This window comes from Zeugodacus cucurbitae, chromosome 5 (genome assembly GCF_028554725.1).
Source record: "Zeugodacus cucurbitae isolate PBARC_wt_2022May chromosome 5, idZeuCucr1.2, whole genome shotgun sequence".
NCBI classification, from domain to species: domain Eukaryota; kingdom Metazoa; phylum Arthropoda; class Insecta; order Diptera; family Tephritidae; genus Zeugodacus; species Zeugodacus cucurbitae.
Window position 1 is genome coordinate 44,153,604 of NC_071670.1, and position 21,598 is coordinate 44,175,201.

General features: G+C 35.8%; 2 protein-coding genes across 6 annotated transcripts in view; both read right to left on the reverse strand.

Moving 5' to 3' along the window:
- Window positions 1-4,490, reverse strand: part of LOC105213764 (protein-tyrosine sulfotransferase) — a 142,131-nt gene extending 137,641 nt beyond the window's left edge. For 2 of the 5 annotated variants that reach the window (XR_008471157.1, XM_054230459.1), the window contains exon 1: window positions 1,975-4,489. Coding sequence is in view for 3 of the 5 variants with exons in the window: in XM_054230459.1 (XP_054086434.1) it covers window positions 1,975-2,298 (324 nt within the window). In the remaining 2 variants the exon portion in view is untranslated. Of the gene's footprint in view, window positions 1-1,974 lie in introns of all 5 variants that reach the window. The other 3 variants (XR_008471156.1, XM_054230460.1, XM_054230458.1) reach the window with 2 other exon arrangements.
- On the reverse strand, window positions 2,756-21,390 carry LOC105213711 (uncharacterized). The gene is made up of 2 exons (XM_054230482.1): window positions 21,140-21,390; window positions 2,756-4,503 (listed from the first exon to the last, which is right to left on the reverse strand). The coding sequence occupies exon 1, from the start codon at window positions 21,386-21,388 to the stop codon at window positions 21,266-21,268; it is 123 nt and encodes a 40-aa protein (XP_054086457.1). The 5' UTR covers window positions 21,389-21,390; the 3' UTR covers window positions 2,756-4,503; window positions 21,140-21,265.
- Between the last annotated feature and the right edge of the window lie 208 nt (window positions 21,391-21,598).

Sequence of the window (21,598 nt, forward strand, 5' to 3'; positions counted from 1 at the left end):
TTCATAAATATTTAGTCATAAAAATTAAAAGGAAGTTTTTCAATAGTAAAATTCTGTGCAGTGGAAAAGCTGTGTTAAAAAAAGCATTTTGTTGCATGAAAGTATGTATGCTGTTGTTGGGATATATGTAAAAAAAAGATGCTATACAATTGAATTTTTTAAAAGCTTTTATACAAAAAAATAATAATAAAATAACTGAGTATTATTGGGGGCAAAAATTACGCCATGGATTTCAAGAACGTTTTTTTTATTTTAAAAAGACTACAATTGACTAGTAAGCTTTGGCAAACGAATTCGAAAACACGAATCACCAAATAATTTTAAATTTTGTTCGGGCGTTTCCCTATATAAATCTTCGAATATACTATTATTTTTTTTTATATTAAATTAGAGTTGGTTTTTCTATATTATAAAAACTGATTATCAAAAACTTGAAAATTCCAGGATTTTTGTCAAATTTCAAAGACAATTAAACTACTTTCACGAATACCGTTTCTATTTAACATAACCTCAATAAAATTTCTTAATAAAATCTGAAGCTTAACAGACCTTCGAATGGTGGTAGAACATGTGTATAAATAGCGTCCAATGTGGAACTTAAAATTATAGGATTAGTTTTTTTCTAAACGCACGCTACAGCGCATACATAGGACACATAGACTTCGAGTGACCTCGCCAAACGCTGGGCAACAATCAGCACATGTGCAGTAGCGAGCTCTTTCTAGCAAGCAGTATACCGTAAACGGTACTTACAGCTGCTGTTGTTGTCAGTATTTTCAGCTGCCGTTCAGTGAGATTAGGGATTCTAGCTTGATCCTGTAAGTTGCCAAATCTGCTTGGGAGAAGGCGAAGTGGAATCATCCAACCTCCTTCAATGTTCAGCATTCGCCAGACTAAGATTAAAACACCTCGGTAGGTACATCTACGGCGAACCCAGCGAAATGAGTGGAATCGATATTAGCCGACTTAATAACTTTATAATAAAGTCCAAGCGCTTCGTCGAATCATAAGGGTCTTGGCGATTCGTCAGGAATATTTGGGTGCCACAAAAGACAGTCGAAGCTGTCTTAGTAACTCTCTTCGGTTGCGGAGATCTACCCCTTGATCTAAACTAACCTAACGGACCTCTCGGCAAATTTACAACCTCAGAATATCATGAGTATAGTTCGATTTTTGTAAGCTTCATAAAGATCATGAGAGAATAGTGCGATTCATTTTTAATACTCACAAGAACTGCCAAAACTATGCTAAGTTCTTCTTGAGGATGTAACAGAAAAGTTACAATCCTGAAGCCTTATGGGAATTATGTAGAGTATAATAATCTTATCTAATCTAATTTTATGATACTAGACTCTGGAATTGGAGAACTTTACAACCGAACTACGAATGCCAAGTATAAATTTTCACCTTGGTTCTACTTTCGCAATATTTAGGCAGCGTATGACTTTTTTCTTTTTCCAGAAACTGAAGTATAAGACCTAGGGTACGCCTAAATTTTAAGCTCTTTTTCCAAAAACTCGAATATTATAGGTTCACGATTGAGGGTACAAGGTTCTTGAGGTTATACAAAAATAATTCTTTAACGGCACCAATGAGCAATCAATGTTCTAGACCTGTGAGTAGTATATAAGAGTTGTTTTGATTGATGTCACGGTTATATTAATCCAAAATAAACCTATTTTCGAAATAATAATAAAAATTTGTCGAAAAGAAAATTTTAAGATTTCAAGTGTCCGAGTCTTCAAAACCTATCTCCTTTTATGTAGCATTAAAAAATTCCTATATTTTACATTAAATGTCTCTAATATATTCACAAAACTTCCGAGAAAAATTTTATCATATTCAAAATTTTTCGCTCCCATCTCCATGCGAGGATAACCACTGTATAAAATACGTAAACATATATGTATACATATGTACATATAATAATAATAACGTTAAACTGCTACACCAAGCAGACTTTTCCACACTTACCTCTTCGCGCACCATCAGCGAACCATCCGGCGCCGTCACGTCATTCTTGAAGAAACACGTTGGTGCGAATTCGGTGAATTTGAAGAGGAACATGGTGACGACGACAACGGTGACCATCAGCCACAGTGTCGCTTTCTTGTTGCGATATTGTAGACGCATTTTGGATGCAGTATTATCCTTCACGCACACACACACACGCGTATACAAAACGAACGGCAGAGGGAGAGTGGGTGAGAGTGAGACAAGCGCGCACTCAAAAGCAATTATTTGTATGTATGTATGTGAGTATATGCTAAGCTTACAAATTGTAGCACATAGACACATATACACTGGCACAGGAACGTTTTGTTGTTGTAATTTGTTGTAATTGGTTTTTTGTTGTTGTTGCTTACTTATAACGTACGTTATACACTACTTAAACACTATAACTGTAACTGTCACGGCAACGTGCACCACTGCAACGACGGATATGTTACAAATCTATTTACGGGACTTACAAATACATATACATACAAATATATATGTATATGTATGTATGTATGTGTGTGTGTGTGTGTGTGTTATATATGTAAGTGTTTCTGTGTGTATTTACAAAGTTATGAATTTGTAGTGTGCAGCGCTGACGACGAAAAAGCGCTGAAATTGCTGCAAAAGCACGAAAAAGTAGTGAAACTGTTGAACCACTGCAACGACGCTGACGATGACTACTCGTAAGTTTGTGAAGTGTCGCGTCTTTTTTGCCTTTGAAATTTTAGCTTTTTCGCGTTTTCTTTTTTTTCTGTTATTTTTACCCCTGCTTCTTTGAGGGTATGTATGTGCTCGTTTGTAAGCTTGTGCTTGTTAAATGCTTGTCCGTTAAGTGGTTATGTTTGTAGTAGCGGGTATAACGCGCTCTTTACTTCCTGCCTTCCTGTCTTAGTGCTCTCTTTACTTTCTTTTTTCTGTTTTTTTTTTCTTTTGCTTAATATATTTAACTTGCAAGTCACCCACACTGCGGCGTCACTGACTTCTTTGCTGGCGGAAAAAACGTTCTGCAGCCAACTTAACTCGCCAAACGAATGATGACAAATATTAATATTTCATTTAAAGCTACACGAGATTTGATTTCTACGTTTGCTTGTGCGCTAATATTGCTTCGTTGCTGCAGCTCCTGCGGCGCACTCACACACACACATACACGCTATGCAATGGTAATATTATACGGACGCAGTGGCGAGTTAGGAACCGGGTAATGATGATGATGATGTTGAGGGTGAAGGCGAAGGCGAAGATGGTGTACAAGTTGAAGACGTAGTCAGCTACAGCGGATGTGGATATAACACAGCGCTCGTGTAGTGTAAGTATGTGGACAACGGCGACAATGCTGCTAACGACGTCACTGTGGACCAGCGGTTTGGGTTGTCTTTATGGCGCTTGAATTGACTTTTCGTGCAGTTGTTGTTGTAAACTGGTGTTTTTTTTGGTATTGTTAGTATACGCTTAGCACCCACTGTGTAGGTCTTACACTGTTGCCGCTATGTGTTTTTGTTGTTAATAATGTTGTTGTTGTTATTCTTATTTTTTTATTGTTGTTGTTCTTATTATTATTGTTGTTTTTCTTATTGTTATTGCTGCTTTGCTACCGCTGTGCTGCTCTACAATATTTTCAGTTTAAAAACGCGCACTCATATTTCTTCATTTGTATGCCAAACGCGGGCGCATAGCAATGCGCCAAACAAAAAAAATTACAACAACATACAGATATCTGCATGTATGTTTGTCTGCACGCAATGTGGTGAGAATTGCATGCACTGCGGCCACAAACGAAGTGAATGTTGCACGTGTGTACGAGTATGTGTGGCTGTGTGTGAGAATGTAAAAAAAAATCCAGGCTAAGGAAATTACTGTCCTGCTGCCACTGCCGCTAACGTCAACTCCGTGTAAGTGTAAATATGTATGTAAGTATGTAACTAAGTACTGGTACTTGTACTTAGACCAAACTGCCAGCTGCCAAGACCTACTTGTACTCGCTCAGTCGCTTATGTAGGTGCCAGTAGTGGAAATGCTGCTTTCAACACTTACGTTGCGACCAAAGCAGTGTAAGACGACGACGAGTGACTTCCTCGCGTGCTTACTGTGTGTGTACTGAATAATTTTCAACTCTCCCACACAAAAACAAAAACACAAACAACAAGCAGTTTACACACACACCTTTTTCACGTCGTAGAAATTAGTGGTTTTTGTTGTTTTAGGTTTTATTTTTTTTGTTTTTTTTTGTTTAAATTACTTTGCACTTTCTTTTTGCCACGCTGCTTGCCAAGTGCTTTTTCTAGCCTTCCAGCTTTAGTGGGGAGCAAGACATTGACTTTTTTCTCAACTTCGGCTTTTTTGTTTTTGCTTTTGTTTTGGCACGCTAAATGCCGTAAATGATTTATATTTATTATTTTTATTGTTGATGGTGAGCTATTACTTGGCGGCAAAGACCGTTCGCTGGTATTCACCGTATCGTACCGTATTATCCTTAAGGTGTTATTAGAGTCATTTATTTATCTGCAACAATAAAAAAAGGTGAGCGTAAGTATAAGCAGCCGTTAAATTGTTGTTGATTAAAAGTATTTTGGAATTTATGTTGCAAATAAAAACGTGTTTAGCATTTAACCAAAGTAGTAACAAAAACAAGAATATTCTTCTTTTGTAATTTATGAGATGCAGGCATTTTTTCTTTTATGTTTTATATTATGAAGTCTTTAATGTGAAAAAATATATGAAAATTTTTTAGAAAACGACAAAAAGCCTTTTTTCTAAAACAATCCTGACCCTTCTTCCGTTTCACCATATCTATCTTTTAAGATTCTAAGAACACTAACCCGCTACGTTCACCTAACCTCACTCCTAACACTTGAGAAAAATTTGTTTTTGAGATAGTTATATGTTGAGTATGATCAAATTGAACCGAAAGAAGAGTCTAACAGATTTCAGAATTCTTTCTGTTTATACTTGGTACTTGCTTTGCTGATTTGTATGTATGTGATTGGCGTTCAACCGTTTAGCCGGTTATAGCCGAATCGATGAGAGCGCGCCACTCCTCTCTTTCCTTCGCAGTTCGGCGCCAGTTGGAGATTCCAAGTGTAACCAGGTCGCTCTCCACCTAGTCCCTCCAACGGAGTGGAAGACTTCCCCTTCCTCGGAAAAGCGATACTCTTTTTAGGAACTACGCCATTTTGTTAATTTTTTATATTTTTCAAAAATAGTAGGTGATTGTATAGGAAATACCTTCAACTTTAATCGCCTTTTTGAGTTTTTTTAGCTACTTAGTCGGCAGGTATCATGTCAGCAGTTGAGCATCTTCTTTCTTTTGGCATCTTCGCAGACAGCACATAACTCCAAAAAAACCAAAAAACTTCGAAACATTTAATCGAGAACTCTTTAAAAAAAAATCACGAAAATCGCCTAATTTTTCATGTGTTAGACTCATATTGCCCCTTAAGTTATTACAAAATATTAGAAATTATTTAGAGTAGTCATCAATAAATGTACCTTCAATAAAAATATATATGTAATTCTTTCATCACGTTTAGCCATATCTAGCCAGCTACATATTGATTTCTGACTACATATATGTTATGTACGTGTCTTTTTTGAAATAACTTCATTTATACGACTGTATTGCATTCGACTAGATTACGTCATATATACCTTTGTTACATCGTAAATATGCCACGAAAGTATTTTAATGACCCCGATGGTTTTATGTGTAGAGAGAATTAACTTCTAAACCTCAACGTTGAAATTCCACATTATTAATTGAACAGTACTACTTAGACTATTTTTCACCTGTGAGGAATCAAGATATATTGTAGGTTTCACATAAGTATTGTGTAACCTGTGTGAGACTGCTATTAGGTTGGGCTAAAAGCACTACAACCAAATTCAAACGCACTACCCAGTATCCAAACTTATATTTGAACAACAAATCCATTCTACATAGTGCCGAACTGCCTGTACCAAAGCTTCCAAATCGATGAGAATAAAATGATTCAGGACTCAGCGAGACAAAATTTAAAGAGGGAATATTAGTAGGTCCACAAATACGGCAACTGATAAAGCATAAGAGTTTTGAAAAAAAAAACTGAACGAACAGGAAAAACTCGCTGGGAAATATTTTGTGACCGTTGTTCAAAATTATCTAGGAAACTATGAGTCGGAAATTTACAAAGACTGAATAAATTAATTTATAGTTCCAATAAAGCTTTGGGGCGAAATATTTCGAAAAAAATAGATATGCTGAACTCCCATCTGGATTTCTTTCCGGCAAATTTGACACACTTAACAAAACATTTTCTTAATGGAGAAGAGCTATCATGGGAAATGGAGCGCAGGAATGCATCAGACTATTGTTGGAGGTTTAAAAAGACCTTCCAGAAGCCGAATATCCATTAAAATCATAAGTCTTTTTTCTATATTAAGCAAGTCTTTTATTCTAAAAATTTAAATTGGTTCGTGAAAAAATGACCACTCAAAGGAGATGTCCGTCTAATAGAGTTATACGTTAGGAGAGGTTTCCCTGTATTATTATTTAGTGGCCTTAGTAGACCTAGTTCTTCATATTTGTTTTTCACTTGCGAAATGTGGACACGATTTGTACTGTGTTTCAAAAAATTTTGGATCTCATTCCATTTTATTGCCTTCTTCTTTTCAAATTCGAATCAAAGTTTATAACAATTGTGATTAGTTGATCTCGAGATTATCGAGAGACTCTAACCAGTTTAACAGATCGATAAAGAAGAAACGTAATTATTTTATACTCTCGCAACCTGTTGCACAGAGTATTATAGTTTTGTTCACATAACGGTTGTTTGTGTCACCAAGAAATAAAAGAGTTAGATATGGGGTTATATATATAAAAATGATCAGGATTACGAGTGGAGTTGAAATCCGGATGTCTGTACGTCCGTCCGTAAAAATTGAGATATCTTAATGAAACTTGGAACACATGTTCCGTGGGACCATGAGAGGGTTGCTTTCGAAAATGAGCAAAATCGGTCCACTGCCACGCCCACAAAATGGCGAAAACCAAAAACACATAAAGTGTCATAACTAAGCCATAAATAAAGTTATAACAGTAAAATATAGTATACTATATATAGTAGTATAGTATATGTTATAAAGGATCGCACTAGGAAGGGGCATATTTGTATGCATTTGGAAAATACAAAATGAAAAATTCTTTTTGGAAGGTTTAAGAAGATATGATAGAAGTCAAAAATAAGGGTCTATCAGTAAAGCTTATTTACACATTCCATAATATTTACATTTTCTTTGTTTTATTCATGAATTTTATACAGTCGGAGACAGACAAAACTCGCCAATTTTTTCTTCTTCTTCTGTTTGCTTCTTGCTCTCCAAAAGAGGAGGGGTTTAAACAATTTTTCGTCTTAATTAGTAATCAAAAAAAAAGATAAAAGGAAAAACTTATTATCTCTATTCAACCATCAAATGTCTTATGTTTATCTTTCGCTTGACGTCATTAAGTGGAAAAATATGAAAACGTACGAATTAGGACTGCAAGCCTTCTCAGAAATAATGCGTTGCACAAATTGACAGTTGAGTTGGATATAAAAACACGGATTTTTTTCCCCATAAAAACACAGTACAAATTATCCATTTGAATAAAAAACTAGATAATACAAGAACACTTAGTTAACTTGAAGCTTTAAGCTACAGCCTCCGCACCAGCGTATGGCATAAATAACGGGCACTTGCACTTTTCATTTATTACCGATAATAGACCACAAGAGTGTAGCCGCAGGCGATAAACTTCAACTCAAATGTAATAACAGCAACACACACACAGAGGAGACCGTCATAGCCAAGGTAATACCACACACACACGCATTTACAACGGTTTTTCATTTCATTCATTCATTTGATATTTTTTCATCGTTTGGTTGTTGTTTTATTTTCTTTTTTTTTGTTTTTTTTTTCTGTGCTGAATTTAATTCAGTTGCGTTGCGCTGCAAGGAGTCTGGTGTGAACAGAATGACAATGTCAACGTTTAATATTCTGCTGGAGTATAAAAGCGCCGAAGAATGCCAGGCGTTTGGGGTCAAGCGGGTGGCTGTCATAACAATGCTGTTAGCACTCGCACTCGCACTCGCTGTGCTGTGCTGCGGTTGTGGCACGTTTAGCCGCAGAGTCGTCACCGCTTGATGGCTTTGTGTCAATGCTCAGCTGTTTTCGATACTCACCGGCGAATGCTTGGTTGGTTGGCTGACAGCAAAAAAAAGAATTGTTGGAAGACACACGCACTTATTTTTTACGATGAGTGGCATAACTAATATTAAATAAATTTATTGTATTTTCTTTTATTTTTCCAAACGGCAGTGGAATCAACCGCGCGGCAGAACAGTTATGTCACAACTGAGCCATAAAACGAAATTAACACAACGCGGGGTTTTTGTCTAGGTGCTGTGTTTTTTATTCTTTTTTTACTTTGGTTTCTTTATTTATTCAGCTGTTGGGATGTAGCCGCTTGAAATATTTGTGAGGTTAGAGTACAAAAAAAAAACCATTTGCTCGTTATTTTATGGCGTTTGATCTTACCATCAAACAGATAATGGCGTATTTCCAATAATAAAATTATCTATAATCTTCGATTGTTTAATGTTTGTGAAACTTTACACATGATAATGCTAATACTATATAATATCCATGTTCATACATAACATTATCGAAATGCCTTACCAATAATTCGCCTTGAACTGGCTTCTATCTAATAACTTCCCATGAACCAAAGTTAATTTCAGTCATTGATATTTCAGTAATTTGTACTTTTATAATCTAAAAATTTAGAATCACTAGCTTTATAAGACCTATATGCTGTTCTTACGTTCTCATAAAGGATTTTTCAAAAGGGGACACTACAAAAGTAGACCGCTAGGGACAGCAAACGATGCCATATTTATTTTTCCCCGCTCTTTTGACATTTCTCTTCAGTAAGGATTTCCATTTCATCATGGAAAAATTTACGACCCAACAACGAGTCGAATTATTAAAATTTTTTAGCGAAATTCGGAGTCAGTGGCCTCAACTTTAAGAGCGCTACGTCCAATTTATGGTCGTCACAATCGTTCTGTCTGACCACTCAATGATAATCGAATATTTTTGGCCCAAATTGTATGATATAGACTTGGAAAAAATGTGGTTTCAAGAGAACGCCGCCACAAGCCTCACAGCGAATGTCACAATCGATTTATTGAAAACCAAATTTGATGAAAGTGTTATCTCACGAATGCCCAAGCCGCCTCGGTCGTGGGATTTGCCTTAGTTAGACTATTTCCTGTGGAGCTACATCAAGTCTATGGTCTATGCCAACAAGCCAGCGACGATTGATGAACTTCGTACGAATTTATGCTTGACAACCGTGGGAAATTGGGTTCAGCGTCTGGACTTCTGCAAGGGTGCGCGTTGTGGCCATGCAAAAGAAATCGAGTTCTATACATAGTGGCATCGAATGTACTTTCACAAGAATAAATAATTTTATTGATATCCCAAACCGTTTTTGTTGTATTTGAAAAAAAAAAAGTTTGTAACGCTCTTATTGAAAAACCCAGTTTAGATATCCCGAAGATAATATGGAAGCAACAAGTGGAAAATTTCGGAAATGGGAGCTGGGATTTGGGACTAAAAACAAAAGGGACCTGGCAGTCCATTAATCGCATTGCAGTCTCAACCAATTAAACCAGAGTATAGAAAAACTACACTTTACAAAGGAATAGTGTCCATTCTGGGAAAGATGAAAGTTTGAACAGCATTCCTTGGAGAGTAGCGAATTGAAAACAAAAAACAACTGATTTACACAAAACACAAAAACTGGCATAATCAACTGGAGATAGGATAACAAGCGGTTATGTCATTTGTGGAGCAACTTACCGATCCAAACAGTTAGATCGTTGAAACAAGTTGAAGTTCTTGGGTCTCTTCCGCCAGATGCCAAATGATAACAATAAATTCTGTACATTCCCTCCAAGAAGAGTGTAGTCAATCGCTACAACAACATCAAATATTTTTTATGTCACGAAAACCCTTCTTATTAAAGTCAAGTCTAGTCTTATTAATAACTTTGTTGTTGTTTTCAGAAGTATATTTTTTGACAACTGTAGCTCGCTAGAGGATAACATAGAGAGAAGTGGCTAATCGAAAAAGCCAATATTAAGAGGTATTAATACAGCGATTATAGACGTTAGTGTCATTTATATGAGAAACAATAAATAAATATGGATTATTGATATTTCCTAAGGTGCTCAGTATATTAAGAAGTATTCGAAGTAAAGGTAGTGAAGGTATAAGCGACCTTATACAATAATTCAGAAAACATACCACTAAATTAGGAAAAAGAGAACTGAAATATTGTTTTAGCTCCAATGCTTTTAATTAACTTAATGATGAATTTTAGGGATTTGAAATTTACTCGAAGCAATGTTGGAAACTGTTAGTAAATATCGCAGTATTTTTACTTTTTAAATTTAAAATGTTTTCTTTTCTATTTCCCATAGACCTCAAATCCATTACCAACTGTAAAAATTGTCATACTTTTTCATTAGCACATGGGTCAAAGTTGCCAGCCAGTGAAAATTTGCATTGGGCGTAAAAACCAGCAAGCTTTCATATAGTGACAAACTTCATTGCTTCCATTTTTTTTTTTTTTTTTTTTTTTTTTTTTTTTTTTTTGTTTCGGTAAAAAATAAACTGAAAGCTAACTACATAAATATTTATACAGCTCGTTGAAAAACACATAGAACCAAAATTCACATCAACACAACAAAATAACACGACTTTTTCATATAGTCGAGTTTCATTAGAATGTGACAAGGCCGCAAAAACACTGAGGCTAGTAGAAAAAAAGGTATTTATGTGCCTATACTAGGGTGGTTCTTATAAATAAAATAAAAATTTAAGAATATTGGCTGTATTATCACTTTAAGTGTGACAAGTATTTATTTTAGAATGGGTTAGATTTTTAGATTAGATTAAATTAGATAAGATTTTTAGAGTAGATTATATTAGATTAGATTAGATTACATTAGATTAGATTAGATTATATTAGATTAGATTAAATTATATTCGATTTTTAGAGCAGATTAGATTAGATCAGAATAGAATAGATTAGATTAGATTAGATTAGAATATATTAGATTAGATTAGATTAGATTAGAATAGATTACATTAGATTAGATTAGATTAAATTAAATTAGATTAAATTAAATTATATTGCTTAAATTAAATTAGATTAGATTAGATTAGAATAAATTAGATTTAATTGATTAAATTAAATTAGATTAGATTATATTCGATTAGATTGGATTGGATTAGATTACATTAGATTAGATTAGATTAGAATAGATTAGATTAGATTAGATTAGATTAGATTAGATTAGATTAGATTAGATTAGATTGGATTGGATTAGATTACATTACATTAGATTAGATTAAATTAAATTAGATTAGATTATATTGATTAAATTAAATTAGATTAGATTGGATTAAATTAAATTAGATTAGATTAGATTAAATTAAATTAGATTAGCTTATATTCGATTAGATTAGATTAAATAAGATTCGATTAAATTAGCTTAAGATATAGAGGATTAAATTAAATTAGATTAGATTAGATTAAATTAAATTAGATTAGATTAGATTAGAATAAATTAGATTTAATTGATTAAATTAAATTAGATTAGATTATATTCGATTAGATTGGATTGGATTAGATTACATTAGATTAGATTAGATTAGAATAGATTAGATTAGATTAGATTAGATTAGATTAGATTAGATTAGATTGGATTGGATTAGATTACATTACATTAGATTAGATTAAATTAAATTAGATTAGATTATATTGATTAAATTAAATTAGATTAGATTGGATTAAATTAAATTAGATTAGATTAGATTAAATTAAATTAGATTAGCTTATATTCGATTAGATTAGATTAAATAAGATTCGATTAAATTAGCTTAAGATATAGAGGATCGCACTGCGACCTATGGTCTATTGTACTCTTGCCTATTATCACAGTATCTCCTTTAACCCCGTCATGTCAGGAAAGTTTAGTAGTATTCCAGACCTAATAGACGTGATATTAACGTTTTGGAGATAAAACGTCCCCCTTGCCTGATTTGTTTTCCTCGCAATCGCAACAAAGAGTATATGCTCATGTGTTTCCGCTTCTAGGTCGCGTAGTCGAAATTGGCTCGACGAGCAGATTCCTAATTGTTGGAGATGAATATTTGGGGACATTAATTCTTTTGATTTCTAACAAAAATCTGTCTTCCAACATTTCAGTGCAACCCTAACCTATATACATATGTGAACTAAGCTCTGACATACTATTTTTAGGCACAAACACTTTATTTGACTTTTAGCAAATGAGCCACAAATATTTATACAAATGCAATCGAATTTTCAGCTGCCACTTTAACCATTTAACAGTTACACTAACCTATTTATAACTGTGGGGAAGAAACAGTTTTCAGCCGCAACTTTGCTGACGTCGGCATTTTGTGAAAGGAAAATTATATTATATATTCTATATATACATATGTATGTATGTATGTAGGTAGTGCTGACAGCCAATAAAAATTTGTCAGCTCTATCGATGGCTTTAGTTTCTGTAGCAGTATGTATGGGTGTGTGTGTTTAAGCGCTTAAACCTCAAGCTGTCACTCAATCAAGTGTTAAGCGCACAAGTCAATCGAGACACCTCACCAACATACATACATAGTTCGACGCTGCCGACAAATTTACAACCACTGCCTAGCTGCTGCTGCTGCTACTGGCGGCAGGGCTAACGCTATAATCTGCAGCGTTAGCTAACTTAAATTACTTTCACAGCTCGCTCAGCAGTTTTAACCGCAAAAAGTAAACGAACTAGTCAGGCTTCGCGGCGAAGTGTTAGTTTCAGCATTTATATATATGTATATTTATATATATAAGATATATGTATGCTTGTGACGTCACTCGTTAGCATTACGTGGAGAGTGAAAATTTCATCTAATCCATGCGTGTTGTTTGTTACGTAAAGTGACTTGAACAAGTGGAGATAACTCGCCGCAGGACACGGATGGAACTTCTTAACGCAACACATGTCCAAATGAATACGCTGCCGCGACTGGCAAGTGTGCCGCCAACTCCTATAACCGTTAGCGTGTGCGCGCAACCGTTATACACTTGCGTAGGTACATAGCGCACTAAGTTCGCACCGCAAGTCAACTAGGCGCCCGCACACGCACCCGGCAAGTAGCAAGCTGAGAGTAGCAAGCGAGCAGCTGCTCCGTGGCATCCGAATCGCTTTGGAAAACTTCACGCACACTAATCACAAACATCCGCAGTTTGTGAAAACTTTTGCCGCACACACAAAGTGTGCGCTTGTGGGTTTATTCATGAAAAATTGCATGACAGTGGCAGTGCGGTAACCACCAGCGAGCGAGCGGCTGCGTATGAAGCTGCTGGAGGAGAGCACACGTGTGACAAGCAACCGTATGGAGAGACACAAGAATATATATAAACATATATATAGTTGGAATGAAAAGAGGTTTGTAATCGTTTGGCACTCATATGTGTCCCAACAGTACAGCACACCTGTCGGCCTAACGTCGTCTACACACTCCACCGAGCTGGAAAAGTTTCTGCCACCAAAAGGTGCTAGCTGCCACACATACATAGGTGGGTGTGTGTGTAAGTGGAGAATATGTTTGGAAGTTGCGGAAAGTTGCGTGTTCTATGTTCTATTATTATTGCGCGGTTTGGTTGGTGCAGCCCCAGGCTCATGTTTTCTCTACATATTTTTTTGCTGAAGAAATTTACCACTTCAGTAGACTCGCAAAGCAGAAGTTTTTGAATCCAGACAAATTGGTGCGGGTTGCAAGGCGTCTTCTTTAATTAGAAGTGCGTATGTTCATATATGTATGTATATAGTATATATGAAGGGTGACTAGAGAGCAATGCTCGTTTCCTAATTGTAATTATTGGAAATTAATCTCAAAATACTCCCTTGATAGACATCTAAAACGGACAATACATTTTGACTAGCCTCCTCGAGTTAATTTGGGCAAACTGGTCGAACATAAACATCCTTGTGACCTAGGACTACAGAGGTTGAGATTGAAACGAAAAAAAGATTCCCACAGAAATATAAAAGAAACAAATAAGCATCAGAAGGATAAATGGACTGTATAAGAGTCCTGGTAATATGGGTACGATACTGTCGTGCTATCAATGGACTTTCGGATTTTAGTTCCGTCTAAACTTAAAAAAACTATAACAATAAAAATAAACATTCCATCGCATATCTTGTCTGACTTTCTATAAGTAATATCGGGACTTGAATTAGAGTGCAATTAAATGAACCTCTTCCCCTTTAGCTACAGCAGGACGAAATACCATGTGAGATCAAGGTTTTATGAATCTGGAGCCAACTTTCCTGAACTTGGTCATGCACTGTTTCTTTTTACAAATCACCATGCAATTGTGACCAAGAATCCAAACCCAGAAGCGCACCAAGCCCTCTTAACAATAGTTCTGTCGCTCCGTGCATCTCTTCCGGTTGCTTATTGGTAACAAATCATCGAACTGTTAAAGAACATCGCATTGTTGAAGAACGGAGAAAGTACAAGCGTCCAAAAGTGTTTCCCATACAGGCGATTGTTTTCCTATTTGGGACTTATTTTACGATAGATGAAATCCATTCACGATAATATCGACATTAGTCTGTGTAACATCAGTGTACCTCAGCTGTTTAGAAATACTTTCCTTCAATGGTAAAACATATCGTAGGATTGAGATGGAAACCTTATTTTGGTGTGGAAAGGTCAATAATATTTCTGAGGTTGACTGATGGTATTACAAAAAGTTATTACATATCGTAATTATGTATATTCTTCCAATGTAAACACTCAGTGCCAAACACAAAAGTCAAAATATATACAATATTTGAAAAGCCAAATAATCTTCCAAGATTTGGACTGCTGGTTGAATATGCAAATTTCAACAGCAAATACGTACAGTAAATTAGTTCTATGCAAATATGGGTGTGTTGTCGAGTAAGTACACAAAAGCTGAAGATTACTGAATACCAACTGTCCGAGTGAATGTTTAAAGCATACAATAAATACTCATAAATTTATTATCTATGCTTTTGCAGACACATACCAACGATTATTTACATACAAATATATAGCATGTATGTAGATATGTATAAATGTATGTGCAACCAGCTTTTAACCAAATACACAATATACCATAGATATATGTTTATACAAAAGAATATTATGACCAGAAGTGAAGACCGGCAGTCGACCAACAACAACAACAAGAACAAGAGCACACACATGCACATATATACATAGAACATGTTGTACGACGAGCAGGTCAGTAGCATAAAGCCACCTTGCCATGTGCTGCGTCGTGTGACCGGCGTTCTGGAGTCATGTGCATGACACCTATGCCATGTGCCAGTGACACACACACACGCATTTGTTTTTAGTGAAACGCATGTATGTGTATGTGGACAGACGGTGTCATGTGTAAATCTACGACTGTCGCCTGTTCAACACTTCACTATTCTAATTACGAAATTCCGACGCTTTGCGTGTGCACAAAGTGTTGCTGTTGTTGTTGTTGTTGTGGTACACTGAAAAGGCAACAGCAGGCATAGAAAGTGCCAACGACACCAACAACAACTAGGACGAAGCGCATGGTTACCTCGAACACACATACACCTACAAAAATGTGAAAAGGTGCTGCTGGCAGAGAGCAGGACTGCCAACTTTTAACCGAACAAAATATGTTTGTAATAATTATAATAAAAAATAATTTATTTTTTTCACTTTCATTTTTTAGCAACCACAAAATGCAAGCAGAACAACGCGCATGCAAATGTGTTGGCAGTCGTCTAACTGCCGGCCAGTCGAAGTCGAACTGGAAGTCACATGGACGGCGAGTACAAAACCAACAAAAATTCAAATGGCGCAAAGAGCGCAGAGCAGCAGTGGCACCAACGGCATGCCAGAGTTGTAGCGTAGAGTTGGGTGTTTGGGTGCAGCTGTGTGTGTTTTTTTGCAGCATTTCCTTTGCTATGTGTGTGTGTGTGTGTGTGTGCAAGCAATTAAACTTTGACCGCAATTTTAATAGTAGAAAATGTGGAAAATGGTGAAAAACTTTGAGGCCATGTATTCATAATTTCTTCCACTCAAATTAGTACTTTTGTTTCATTTGTTGGCTTAAATAGATTTCCAACAAAATTTATGCGTTGTGTTGCAGGCGTGCTGGAAGACCATTGTACGAGTATGCGTATGATTGTGGATATAACTTGCGCAAAGTAACGGTACAAGTACAAGTTGAAGTTAGAAATATTTCTGCTGTACAAATGCCAATACGAGGGCTGACTGCTAAGCGTTTACGCCCCTCAATGGGTTTTGTTGAGTACGAAAAGTCAGCGCAAAATATGAATTGAGCAAAAAATTATAATTTTTTTATTTTCTAAGCATTTTGGATCCCTTAAACCAGTTTACGATTCTTCAAAGACCGGTTATAACCGGTATTTATCGCTTTATAATTGAGACCAGTTAAGGAATCGAAAGTTTTAGTTTAGAGTTGTCGAGTAGACTCGGTTGACATGACTTGGTCTGCAAACCCAATGGAATTTAACACGTTAACTTCTGTTTCGGTCAATATATAGTTACAAAAACCATGAGTCCAGTGACATTTATTACTAAACTATACGAGGATTCACAAATATTTCGCAACATTTTTCGCACAAGCACTCTAAAATCTAGGCTATTTTGGGATCGGCTCAAAATAATCGATATTCGAAACTATAAGTAGTGTTCCGAAGTGAATTTCCGATGTTATATGGATCGAACAATTGAACCATGTAAAATTCCAAAGCTGTTCATTGGCGGTTTATTACTTGTAATGACTTCGAAAGATGGGGTAGCTTTGGGATTTCTGCGAATTTTTGCAAAACTTATTCGACAAACATTCAAGACTGCTTCATTTAGGGCATTATACTAAATTTAAATGGAAGTACCAAAAATATAAAAAAAAATCGAATCAAAATAATTAAAAATGGCTGCATTCGATTTATTAGACCATGCAGCGTGGTGAATCGAACGAGCAACTGGTATAAATTACAAATACTGGCATAATCGAATGGATAAAATGGCAAAGAAGTAATAACACACTAAAGAAGAGTCTTCATTCGACTGGATAATTTTGTTCTTGCTTTGGCATGTACGTGTTTTGAGAGGAAATCAGAGCTCAGCTTAGCAATCAGATAAGTAGTGAATCAAAGACATCAAAATACTCTAAACTATCCCTGGAGCAGCTAACTTTCATTTTTCACTAATTCGACCTGTGTTAGCTCGAGACACTTGGGTCGAGTCCAGTCTGAAACATACAAACAGTTGTTGAAATGTTTTGAGGTTATGAACCCATAACAGTTGGAACACGGATATGTTCTGGTTGGAGGAGAGAACAGAACGAGGAAGATACTGACGGATTGCGAGAGGCGAAAAGGGAACTGAGTTCAAACCACTGATAAACCTCCGAAGGAACAAACTTAGTGTACTGGTGGGTCTATACACAGGGCACTCAAAGCTCAAGAAACATCTACACATCTTGCGCTTAGTCTCGTCAGACAGCTGTCGCTTCGGCGAGATGGAAGGGAAACTCTCTAGTTTCTAATTTTTAATCATTAACACGGCTTAAGTTTAATACACCTTCACTTCGCTGAACTTAAAAATAAAAAAGAAAGAAATAAGTTAATGTCGATGAAGTTGTCGACGTATATGGTCTCTTGAAGACCAATTGTACTACTTATCAAACCGCCCTTTTTATGTAAGCAAGTACATCTCTAATAGTTAAATGAACTAACTACCAAACTCTCGTCATAGAAATTTCTCTAGTCGAAAATTACTTTCCATTGCTACAATTGTTATTGAAATGTTCGAAATTATCGCACACAGTTTCGCAAATTTGCTCAACTGTGAAGCTTTAATTAAGCGTTGAAAATGTCATTATGAAATGGGGAAATCATTACAACTTTCAATAATAACCATAGTAGCATTATGGCAAAAACTCTTTTCAGTGTAAACAAAAACAATTAAATGCAAATAAAAATGTAATTAAATAATTAATAAATAATATTGCAATTATACGGGTGTTATTTTTTATTGAAATTAACAATTAATATCAGGAAAGGTTAGTGCTTTTTGTATTATTGCAGTTATTTTTATTATTGTAATACAAAATAGTTATGAGCCTTCTATACCCCAAGCCTGTGGACTGTAGAACAACTTTTGACTTCCGCAAGTCAGCACCTCAAATTGTCGATTGGAGACTAGACAAAGACGACCAACAAAAATATAAAAATGATATGAAACAGAAATATGAATATATATCTTAGAACGAAAAGTTCTTGCATCTTGAAGGACATCTAAGCAACGGATTTTTTTTTTATTTATTAAATAAGGGAAGTTAACAACTCAAAGAGTTAATGATAAATCAACTACAATGATGATGTCCACCTCAGCGACCTTTAGACCGACTAATTCTATAGATGAGTTACAATATATTATGAGCAAAGGATACGATAAAGAACAAAACCAGACAAATGATTTAGTAATGTTTGACTGTCGTAAATTTTGCCAATACAAAAGTTAAGGTGATGTCTATATTTAATGATTTTTTTATTTCTTAGAGCTTCTTTAGAAAAATACAAATATAAATGATGTTGAAATATATACTACCATAGGCGGATCGAGGCTTCGTATTCTTCGTAGAAATATTAGGTTGTCAAATAACGACAAATTGCGATCAAATCATGGAAAACATTGATTTAGACCGGCATGGGCATCTCGTGACATCGCCCAGGAGATGGGAGTTAGTCACCAAACTCTTTTAAACCATCTGCACAAGGCTGGATACCCAAAAACTTGATGTTTGGTTGCCGCGTGATTTGAAGCAAAAAAAAACCTTCTGGACCGAATCAACGCCGGCGATATGCTGATGAAACGGAACGAACTCGACCCATTCTTGAAGCGGATGGTGTCTGGCGACGAAAAATGGATCACATACGACAATATCCAACGGTCGTATTCGACGGCCGGTGAATCGTACCAAACAGTGGCCAAGCCGGGATTAACGGCCTGGAAGATTTTGCTGTGTTAGATGGGATTGGAAGGGAATCATCCACTATGAGCTACTCCCATATGGCCAGACGCTTAATTCTACCATCTACTGCGAACAACTAGACCGCTTGAAGCTGGCGATCAAACAAAAGCCTCCAGAATTTACCAACAGGAAGGGTGTAGTCTTCCGCCAGGACAACGCCAGAGCACACACTTCGTTGAACTCGTCAGAAGCAATGGGAGTTCGGATGGGAGGTTTTATCGCATTCACCATATAGCCCGGACATGGCGCCAAGTATTACCAAATATTCCTGTCCATGGCGAACGCCCTTGGTGGTGTAAAGTTGAACTCAAAAGAGGCTTGTGAAAAGCGACTGTCCGAGTTCTTAGGAAATAAGAAAGGGGGTTTCTACGAGGATGTATTATGAAGTTACCGTCTAGATGGAAACAGATTATCGAACGAAACGGCGCATATTTTTTACTAAATCCGATCATCCGATATGTATATAATTTCCAAGTTTTGTTTGTAAAATTTTGCTGTGGGGACTACAGTTGTAAGGATACTAATCAAGATCTGCTGCAGTTACGTAAGGTAATAAGGTATACCGATATACGAGATGTGTTCAAAAAAATAACGGGAATTAGGCCAAAAATTTAATTGTGAAATTTTAAGTTAAAATTTTCAGCTGTCTTCATTAAGTACTTCGTCTGTAGCAACCGCTAAGGTTAGACGTGTCTCTATGAGCTTGGCGATTTCCTTTTGTTAAAAGCTCACACTTCGTTGTTTGTTCGTGAATTCTTGGTCAAAAAGAATACCGTAACGATGCCTCATCCTCCATATTCGCCAGACATGGCTCCGTGTGACTTTTTTCTATTTCCAAAAATAAAGAGAACCTTAAAGATTTGTCTTTTTGCAAGCATACGAGAAATCGCTAAAAGAGCCAAAGGTATCCCAAGAATCGAGATGACGTGTGTGTCGACGATTGGAAGAAGCGCTGGGTGGGAATTAGTGCATGAAATCGATAGGCACTATTTTGAAGACGACAACATTCATGCAAACGAATGAATAAATATTAAAAACGGAAATATCCGTTATTTTTTGCAAAAAGGCTTTCTCCTAAGAAACTGATTAATTGATTAAAGTCGAAAGAAAGTTTTGCAGCCGAATAGGGTCTGATTATAAAGATACTTAAAATTTTGCTTTTGAAGTAATTTTAGGTCACAAGAAAGTGGGACGAGTATTTCGTGTATTCCAAATCTCATACTGATAACTCAAAAGCTGAGGTATTTTCTGACAGGATATTATTGTAGTTATAGAAAACAAACTCTAGAGTTATTTACTGCCAAGTAGACAGCCCTTGGTCTGATAAATGTTGGTCCCAGACATGTCCTAATGATATACAGTGGAACTTTTCTAACTCGAATCACCATAATCCACAAAGAAACTTCACGTTAGAGAGACTTCCAGTCTGCCTCGATAGCAAAAATTTAAATATGAACTATGTCCTTGTCGAAAAGTTCGATTTTTTGGAAGACAATTTGTATGAAGTTTGATTATTAAACTCTATTGCCGATTCAAAAGTTCGAGATCATTGAGTTATAGAAGTTCGAGTTATGAAAGTTCCACTGCAGTTTGTTGTGGGATGGACGACCTGTTAAGACTAGTGATTAAATCCAAACTCAACTAAATTTTCTTAACTTTTTATCCAGTCTATCACATCCTGATCATCTTATTATAATTAAATTACATTTCCTTGAATTGTAATTTACTAATTTTCTGTCACCGAGACATTGGAACGAGTTCCTGCTACACTTTTTTGTTTCAAATAGTGGACAATGTCAAAATAGCATGCGATTTTGAGTAAAATAAATTGATTACGTGTAAGAATTTTGTAATGTTCACAGCATATTTAATTTTTTCTTTCGCGCACAACTATGCAGGGCACACAAAAACAAAAAGGTGGAAAAAACAATAACAAATTCGGCTACTCACTTTTTGTTCGTCTGGAGCTTATTGTTTGTGCTTTATCAGCTTCCACGCAGCAATTTGGTACTGTTGAAAACACTTTATTTTTTTCTTCTGTGTTATATTTGTTATTGTTGTTGTATGTAGTTTGTGTCAGTTGTTGACAAACAATTCCCAGCCGAAAAACTTAATTAATTGAAATGCCAAATAGACTGGAACCAGTGTCAGCAGCACGTATATATAATAGGTCCAACTTTCGGTAATATTTTCCATCATCACTGTAAACAAAAACGAGAAGGAAGAAAAAACATGTTAAATAATGACTACATACACACATACATATACATGTAAACAAAACAGAAATGTTGAGTTGCATGAGTAGAATTTTAAAGTCGCTGTAACGCAGTTACGCAACGCAGGTGGCACGCACTCCAACTAAAGCAAAAACAAAAACACACACAAACATATATCATATATATAAGTATA

Coding starts and splice junctions, on each gene's coding strand:
- LOC105213711 (XM_054230482.1), bottom strand. CDS start 21,388: ATGATGGAAAATATTACCGAAAGTTGGACCTATTATATATACGTGCTG.